The sequence below is a fragment of the Scomber japonicus genome, chromosome 4 (genome assembly GCF_027409825.1).
Source record: "Scomber japonicus isolate fScoJap1 chromosome 4, fScoJap1.pri, whole genome shotgun sequence".
Taxonomy (NCBI): Eukaryota; Metazoa; Chordata; class Actinopteri; order Scombriformes; family Scombridae; genus Scomber; species Scomber japonicus.
The window spans coordinates 14,508,167-14,518,189 of NC_070581.1; the positions used below are offsets into that span (position 1 = coordinate 14,508,167).

At 38.7% G+C, this 10,023-nt stretch overlaps 1 protein-coding gene across 1 annotated transcript; it reads left to right on the plus strand.

Annotated features, from left to right (window-relative positions):
- Positions 1–4,315: 4,315 nt before the first annotated feature.
- Positions 4,316–8,826, plus strand: edn3b (endothelin 3b). Its single transcript, XM_053317940.1, has 4 exons — positions 4,316–4,385; positions 4,513–4,726; positions 7,317–7,475; positions 8,659–8,826. The coding sequence occupies exons 1-4, from the start codon at positions 4,316–4,318 to the stop codon at positions 8,711–8,713; spliced, it is 498 nt and encodes a 165-aa protein (XP_053173915.1). The 3' UTR covers positions 8,714–8,826.
- Positions 8,827–10,023: the final 1,197 nt, after the last annotated feature.

Sequence of the window (10,023 nt, forward strand, 5' to 3'; positions counted from 1 at the left end):
ATGGGTGAGTCCATAAGTGTGCTGTGCCATCTGTACTCTATAAAGGTGTCCAGAGAGTAGTTTGAGGTCAGACCTGCTACTGTGAAATGACAGACTACAAAACTACAAAGAGTATTCCACTAATGCTCTCAGGGTTTGAAGTGTAGATATGATTATGAACTGTCAGTTAAAGATCATATCTAAATAACTCTGTCCTACTGATACAGAGAGTAACATTTCAATCACAATTTCAAGATGGCAGGACAGTAATGATGAGCATGTAGTGTGGCTTTTTGTCTGTACTGAAAAAGGTTCTCAGTGGTTCTACATCACAGCCACTAGAACCATTGTACACAGCAGTTCATCAGATTCATTTCAACAAGCTTACATATCTGTGGCTTCTGAGATGTTAATGCCACCTGTTTATTGTTTTGCGGCTCCCTACCTCAGTAGACCCCCAGTACTCCAGGGGTAATGATTCTGCAAATCCCCTGGCTTTGCACACCCAAAATGTTTTCTAATAAAACAGAAATGGAGGCCAAGAAAAACAGGACAAAGTGGCAGCTGGAATCCTTCTGAAATGTATTACATTCCTGTATGCCTTACAGTTAAGCCTGGAGTACATTGCAGTGAGTTTCCCTCCCTCTGCTGACTAGATCAAGCACAGCTACAATCAGCACCTCACAAACAGATGTTGGCAGACAAAAAAAAAATACCATACAGTATGTTAAGTGTGATGTGAAACCATATGTCTGACTTAAGTAAATGCAAGGACAAAAATAGGATGAAAAAAGAGAATCTGATATTCAGCAAATGGGCAATAAAGAAGAAATCACAGCAACAAGAATTTTCATTTTGGGAAACTTGGTAGGTCCGGGATGGATTTCAATTTGTGTGGCATACTGCGATGAGAATAAAGTGAAAATGATTTCATGAGGCTTATTATTATGTTTCACACCATTAATCCATTTTTATTGTTTTGATCAACTATGCCAAACCAAGGAGATTTTTTGTACCATTTTAAGTGCCCTATATTGTGTAAATAAGCACCCATTTTCATTTAAAGTTACACCGCATGTCAGATTGTAAAAGGTCTGTCAGTGAAAAAACCCAAAATGATATCTTGAAAACATGTATGCATCATCTGACTGCTAAACCACACGCAGTCAACTTTGTGATAGCGCTCTGTCTCCACAATTCTGGTCAGGAGAAAGAAAACAGAATATGGTCTTCATTTATCTGGAATTCTTTCTGTTTCCCAGCTTGTGGAACGTGCCAGAGAATTGGGGTATGGCACAAACCCCTAGCCGTGGGGAATTTGGGAAGGAACCAGAGGGCAGTCATGAGTCAGACTGTAGGAAAGTACAAATCCAGGACATTTACTGTATATAAGTCAGAGAGTGAGACATTAAACTGTATGGGAGACTTTTGATCATGGTCCCAAAAGATCTAAGCTAATTTTCCCATTCATATGTATGTGTTTCAAGTAAATGTGTTTTAAGTTTTACATGTTTAAATATGACACTTTCTCTGTGCAGGTGTGAGTATGTATACCTCAATTTTACTTTAGATTTAAATGGGTTTTTTTGATATATATAGAGATATATATATATATATATTTTCACAAATGATGGAGAAACAGTACAGTCATATGAACAGGTATCCTCTTGTCTTCCTCTGTTTCAGTCTTCCATGGTGGTGTAGCGTTTGATAGTACTCCACAGGAGACACGACTAAGTGAAAGGAAATTGGGGTTGGAAGCTCAGTGAAGCAGGTTTGTTTTTATAATAGTGGTCTGAGTGAACTGCAGGTTAACCCTCATTAATTCTCCTGCTGGCCCTTTTTTCACCCCTATGTGCACTTAATTTTCAAAGCTGTTCCCATTTAGTACACATTGTGTTATTCATGAACACAGCAATTCAGAAACATGCACATACATTCCTACAGTAAGATTGACAGACAGAAAGATTCAATTCAATTGAGCTGAATTTAATTAAACAAATTTTTTTTAGCAAGACTAAAATTAATTTCACCAATAATTTGCCCCCACTGTGATTGCACATTTGAACAGTTAACTTTAACAGAACTGTCAGTGTTCAACAACCCTCCCATTGCCAGGAGCGGGGCAGGGTGTGGTCCTTACTGAAATTTGATTGGTATTTTATATCTGGTTGCTATTAAATCAACAAATGCCTGACATTTACGACCCATACCTCTTCTGGTGATGCTCTGTCTGGCCATCATAAGTTTTTGCTTTTTTTGTGAGCTTTATACCTTCAGTCTGGTCTTCAGTAAAAGAAACACATGCTCAAGTTGACTGAAGTCAGGTGATTGACTCAGCCGTTCAACAACATTCCTCTGTTTGGAACCATAAAACACCCTGGATGCTTTGGCCGCATGTTCAGGGTCATCGTCCTGCTGCATGACCTCCGCCTCCTCTGTGTCTGACAGATGAGGTGGTATGCCTTCAATTATCAGGTGTTCTTTTTTCTCCCCATACTTTACTTTATATCATACTCACTTGATTTTGACACATTTAATATTCTGTCTGGTTGATCAATTCAGATTTCTCAGCCTTACAATGGCCAGCTTTAAAGGCCGAGCTTTCGTCCTCATGTTGAGATACATTGACAGAATCCAAAAGCCAAACCCCCGAATCACCTTCAGGCCTTTCACTAAGTCCTTTGTGCAAGATGTCATGATGCAGGGAAACACACGTGCTGAAGAGGCATTTGAGCAATCATTCACATTTGGTTCTACTATGTACAAAGCAAGAGAGAGAGAGAGAGAGAGAGAGAAGTATATCTCCCCTGAGTCTGTTCCCCCATCAAGGACATCTCAAAACACAGATGTATATTTGCAGAGACCACCGCTGCACACAGCTTTCTGTACGTTAACTGTAGTCATTAGTCACTCAGAAAACGTTTAGACAAGAGCCAGAAAACTATCAAAACAGGACCACCATCCACAGAGAGAACTATAATAAACTGTAGATATTTCTGCCATATCAACTCTTTTTTTTGTTTGTTCGCTTGTTTTATGACACCTTTTGGAACAAAAATAACATAGTAAGGAAAAATATATCTCCTCAATTATGTCAACAATGAACACAATTACTGACATAACTAAACATACCAACTTTAATCATTAACTCTAATTGCTTGCAAATTGTCTGACCAAAAGAAATGAGAACACTGACAACAGATACATTCATGTGAACTCCAGTGAACTTAGCCTATAGTTCTATCTAAAAAAACAAAGTGATATATTATGGAGGGTAAACATACTCCTGGGTGGCAGCAGCACTGTGTGTAGATGGCCATGAGGAGGGTTTGTCTAGATCAATTGGATTTTACATTTAAAAACAGAAGCCTGACAGTAATAACGGATTGGTGCTCTGGAATATGATACATGAAATGATTCTCAGAGATGATGTGTGTATTCAAACGTTCTGTTAACATTTCCTCTGGGTCATAGTAGCACTGACTGGGGCATCTCCCCTTTGGCTCCACTGTCAAGGCAATTTTGTTAAAAAAGCTTTGTTATTGAACTCGAGAGGCATCACCTCATCTTAACCTTAAGACAAGCTGTGATCAGTTCCCTACTGACTCTTATATAATTCAGGAATGTGCGTCTTTGTTATAGGTAATTACCTAAGCCCCTCTTTTCCACACTTTTGGATTATATGGACTATTGTGACTTTTTGTGTATGTCTGTGGTTTTAATTCAGAGGTTCTGTTTTGCAAGCATATTATAATTAAAGTAAACACCACCATAGTAATAATAGTAATAGTGCAGGGGCCGATGCCAAGCAGTGCTACTCAATGATATCTTCATCTTTATAATAAAACAAGACAAGTATTATATGTTTCATGTCATGCATCAACAGGAACACAGAGTGACTCGTGCCAGTGCACACACACTGTGGTGTTGCTGCATTTGACCGGAGGGGTGTTAGGGGAGGTGTGGGCGTGTACCCAAGCCTCTCCAAAGCCCCTTATCTTTGAATTGGGCTTTTAGAAGGAGAAGTGACTTTGCCGAGCATCGTTGCTCTCTTTCCTACATAGATCACTTTGCTGCGGCTCGGAGAGTAATTAATTTGAAGAAAACCGCAGTTTCCTCTCACTTCAATGTGCAAGTTACAGGTAGGATTTATGACATGAAGCCATGAATATGACAGGAACTGTGCGACCAACATCCTCTGAACCGTTATTTGACGTCTGGACCATATGAGATGAGCTGCACATGGACATCTATACAGAAATTAATGGATTTTCACTCCATGCGTGTGAGCTGCATTCACATCAGGCTATGATTCATTTTGGGAATATCTGACATGGCAAGGATTTTATCTATCCACGCGAGTATCATGCTTTGTAAAATACTGACATTAATTCTCTTACAAGGTACGTTTCAGGTCTGCAAGTTGCAACCAATTTTTCTATCAGTTTCCCCCCATGATTTATTTACATATTTGGTTAATCATTTTCTTACTTAGCCTATATTTCTATCACGTCTCTTGTGCAATATAAGGTGTCTTGACGTCCAATGCCTCAGTCATGTCCGAGGTCAACGCTGGAGGTATTCCAGACACCAGCAGGGTGTTTGGCCCCGGGGGACCCGCGGATTTACTGTCTGAGGCAACGGAGGCAAAGTCCAGATCTAAGCGCTGCACCTGTTATTCCTACAAGGATAAAGAGTGCGTCTACTACTGCCATTTGGACATCATCTGGATCAACACTCCTGAGTAAGACATGCTTTGATAAATACTGTAAAATATCTGTATCCAGCAGAATTTGCTAAGGTTGCGTAAGGCTCGACTTGCACAATATTTGGTCCTTTTGTTTGCTGGGATAAAGATGGCAATTAAGTCCATTTTAAACGCATTATATGGGACTCATACACTTAAGCCAATACATTGTTGCAAGTCACGCCCTGTAACTACCTCCCTGAGGCGCCAGACGCTGTCATGGTTCAAGTGATGGCAAGCCCAAGAGAAACAAACCCGACCTGTAAGGTCAAAGTTTGACATCAGAGAGGGGGAGGTTATGTGTTCCTTCTCACTTTCACACACCCTTCTCTTCCTCTGTCCTTACTCTCCCTTGTCACCCCCTTAATGGCCTATGTGAGCCATAATCTGTAGTCTGTTATTGAATAGCTTGAGGATGATCTTATCAATGAGATTGCATATATTCCTTTGAATTTGTGTCATGAAGCCCACAATCCATGTTAAGAATACCTGGTCTAATCAAAAACTACTCATATCAATCTAATAATAACAATAATAATTATAGTAATACTAATGATGATGTGGGGTAAGCATAAATTCTTGTGATGTGAACATGTGATAGTAGATAGAGCTATACTGTGACTCCCCTGTCTTGAACTGACAAATTCTCCCAAGACCCCCAAGCAGTTCAAATACTATTAATCTACAGTGTGGAGATAGTGAGGCTAATCGGATAGAGATCAGCAGGAAATCTGTCAAGCAATGCCAATAGTTGACATGGGGTCGGTGAAGCCAGTTCTTCATTTTCTTGCTCTATTCATCACTCACTAGAGCTAGATTTAGTTCACTCAAATATATATTGTTGAGGTCATTGAGTCTCCTTTTAAACAAAAGTAAATCAATTGATGGAAATGACTTGAATTGCTCACAATTTAGATTAAATTTATCGAGAATGGTCATAAATTGGTGGATGTGTTAAATTCTGGGACCACCAATGCAGTCAGGTTCAGATCACTAAAAGCCAATAGATGGTCCTGGCCAGACGTACACTGACTCAGGAAGTTAGTTCTGCAAATGATAAACCACGGAAAGTGAATTTTACAAGTGAGCATAGTACACGGTATTTTTTCTACAATTTGCACCTACATAAATGATCTTCAACTTGTGGCCTAGCATACCGGTGATTAGATTAAAATATAATCTTCAACATATTTGTTGTTCTAACACCTTCTTGTTTTGAGGAATAGTGCTTTATTCTTCCACCTCTTAACTGCATATTAAAATCCTTGGCAAGACAGTAGGAAAGCATTCTTTCTTCCTCTTCCTTCTTGTGCCAGGACTGCTGTTGGCTGTTTCAGGTAAACAGTGCACTTTATTGCTGCTTAGCAAGTTGGGACAAATTGACATAGTTAAAGACTGAGTGATATCTTGTTGGTGATATTGACATATACTGCAACGTTAATTGTAACTAAGATTGAAGATAAACTCACAAAAAAGGATTTCACAAAGTCTTAGTAGAGAAAGTAAACAAGAAGGAGCCACATCCGTCCTAAAATGAAGGACCCCCAAATGTTCTGAATGACTGTAGTTATAGGTAGCTGCCAAGTCTCCAGTGTGTGCATGTATGGCCCCCTCTTCTGTTGTGTCTTTCCCCCTAGAGTACAATTATACTGAAAATGCTTTGAGTCAGCTTGCCATATTGTTTACAAGGCACATTTCAGCAGAAAGTCCTGACAGCTGATATTTCCAGGCCCTTCTGTGTTAAATTAAGACCGAACTCTGACCCAAAGCTGCCATTTCGGGATGAACAAGTAAATGGTTCAAATGCTTTTGACTTTGAGGTCAATCAGGTTTACATTTGTTTAACAGTCAGGTAGTATGATAGGTTAACAAGACACAATGGAACCAGCAGGCAGGCAGGACATCAGCAGTGCAGTCTGACCAAATATGACAAATCTATGACTACGAGTGAAGGCCAGGGTCATTTTATGTACTGCTGATGATGAACATTTAGTTCAAGGCCAACTTAAAACGTCTTATGAAAACAGACTTGATGGTTCAGGGTAGTTGAGACCTTAAGCTGTTTAAAAATGGTATATGAACATTGGTTTTGGAAGAGATTCTCCTTCCTGTTTGTCCCTTCAGAACGTATTGCTCCTAAAGCCACAAACACCTTAGTATTTTTGATAAAAATCCATCACAGATGGTCAAAAACATGCATGACAGATTAACAGATGCCTGGAAAGAGAAAATAGAGAGCAGCGGTGCCAATCTGACACTCTGCATACAACAGTGGTATCCAGATGGGATGATTTGGTTTAGAACAGTCAAGTATACGGTGACGGACTCTCTGATCTTACTCTCTTTGTAAATATGATCTATGGAAGCTGTATTTCAATTTTATTGTACAATTTCATGGACCTTTCTGTCCGTCTTTGTTTTTATCCTTGCCCATACCCAGTGGTCACTTAACTAAAAACAAATGTTCATGTGCAAAACATTTAATCCCCAACAGAACATAAAACACAAGGCAGACACAGTGAAAAACTCTTCTGTTTCTTAACAATCATACTGAAAAAAATGGCCTCTGTTTGTTTAAATTTCTTAGACGCACGGTGCCCTATGGAATGTCGAGCTACAGAGGACCTCAGCGAATCAGACGTGCTATCGGTGGGCAATCAGCTGAGCATGAGGGGGCAAAGACTCAGCGCTGTGTGTGTGCTGTGCTTGGCGCAGACCCTGAGTGCCATGACTTTTGTCTGTCAAGGTCTGTCTCATTCTTTCTGTAAATTGATATTGGATCCCTCTGAAACTGCTCTCATTTAGTATATTTCCATCAACACATCAAGCAGATTACTGAGTGAAATGTCTTGATTGCTGCTGAAAAATGGTGAACACACATTAAGTAAAGTCAGGTTTGAGTTGCTCTGTTAATTTAGGGTATTTTCTATGCTGTTTGTTTAATAAGGACTCATATTTTATAATTTATTAAATTGTACACTTGCAGTTGACATGGAAAACCATTAGTTAATTGGTGTACACAATGTTTAGGAAATAGGATGTTCTCCAACATTATTTAATTAAGGTAATAAAACTGAGGTGTGTTGAGACTGAGTTAATTGTCTCTTTCATTCAAGGACATTAAACAAAAACATATTAACTTGTTAGATTATTAGATTGTCTGCATGCTGTTACAAAAGATGACGACAGACTGCTTTCTCCATGTCAGAACAAGTACAGTAACTAAACAGTAAATGTAAGAACCGTTTATGCCGTATCATTATTTTTCAGATGAATAATGTGTGCACAGATTCTTAAAAAAGAGGAATGATAATGAACAAATCAGTCTTATTTTGTATGATTTATATTTATGATACAGTATCAGAATTTATCTTTCATATTGCCCCCATTGTAGGACTAATAAAGGAATATCTTATCTCAATAAATCTATTAGACAAAGCCGTGCGGACAAAGCGAAATCTTAAAACATTGCTTTAAAAAAATTCTATATATAATTCAATTCTAAATACATTGCAAGATTTCTGTTTTGTTCAGCATTCCAATTTTTCTATATCTTAATATTCATAGAAACTTTTAGATAGAAACAAAGCTATTGAGAAGCTGTATGCAGTGGTCATATTGCAATGTTCAGAGAGGTGCTCTACACAGCTGTCCACAGGAGCTGTCCAAAGTCAGAAAAAATCACCTTGATGATGCCATTAGGGTTATCTAAACATGGATTTGGAGACTACAATTTGTTTAACAGAAAGCCTGCATTACGAACTGGGGTACTAAGTTTGAATGACACAGGTATTCATCAGGGGGGACTAAATAGCCCAGGATATCTCAGCCTCTCCTCTTTTTTTAAACTTATATGATTTGATGCAATGGTAACTTACTGGATTGCCTTTTCAATGTTACTGATTTAATATGTAATGTTCTCTTCAAAGCCCTGTGCAGACTGTGCCCATCAGGAGTCTTCACAGAGTCCCAGGCCCTGGATGACAGCTTGACGCCTCTCCATCTCCTCTACTCCTCGAGGGAATGGACCCTTCACTCACTGTTTGGCACACTTGCTTCCACAGGTACACTCACACTCAAGCAAAGAACTTTGGAGTTTGACACTGCTGACATTCCTTTGCATCATAACTCTTGGAGCAAGTTCCATCAGGCCGGGTGGTTTCAAGACCTCTCCAGCAAATTTAATACAGATCCCTGGAGGCGATCCCCCTTTTTGTTCCCTCCTGAGAGCCATGTGAGGACTACTTTCACCATAATATTATAGCCAATGACATTGCTTCTATCAAGCTTGATCAGACAAAGCTTTTGTATTCATACCTGTTAACAGATTGTTGTGGACTACACTTGACTCTATCTTTTAAAACAATGACATAAGCTATACCAGTATATAAAGGACAAGAAAGACCTTTCCTGCGAACATTCTGCAGAGCAGACAGCACCATGTGGAGCCATGGACAGTAGGAGAAAGGCATGATATTGTCATATCTTGTCTTACTATATTGAAATATTCAAACAAAAAAACAAACGAGGCATTCTCATGACCACCTGTGTTATGAAGCGTATTATTGAGCTTTGATTAATAAAACTCTTTACAGTCAATCTGGAACACATTCACACCATGACAGTTGTACATTTTGTTCTTATCAGTTCTTTCAGCCATAATATGTCATTTTTGCTCTTTGCAATTGAACTGTCAGTTATGTTTGATTTTAGTTTTTACCTCACTACCAACATTGACTCTGTACATACTGTATGACAGCTTTGAAAAGAACAAACTTTAAGCTGAACCACCACCCATTGTTAGGTTTAGCCCCAAATGAGTCCATCTCAAAGAGAACTGAAGGGAAATTAAACTGAGAAAGTTATATACGTCACTAATTGCTTTGAATTGGGGATTACTCATATGTTAAAGAATATGTGGGCCTGGTGATCTTCTATCTGTTTCTAATCATCGAACAAAACCAACAATAAATTGATAAATACTACTAATACTAGGCCAATTATGCTATTTCCTTCATTGTTGTCCAAAAACTACTAAAAACATGAGAACTGTTGGCCCTACATACATAATCCTACTGCCACAAGTACTTAACAGTGCACTAAATGTACAGTATGCACTATTTTATTTAAGTTGACTTAATTTTTAAAAACTAATTTTTACAGATTTACACTTTCATTAGAATTGAATGGGTACTATTGATCTCGTTTAGATCTTGACATGGGATTTATTAATAATAAAAAATACTGAATAATGCCAGCCTTATCCTTTAAGTGAGTGCTTGTGTGCAAAGTAC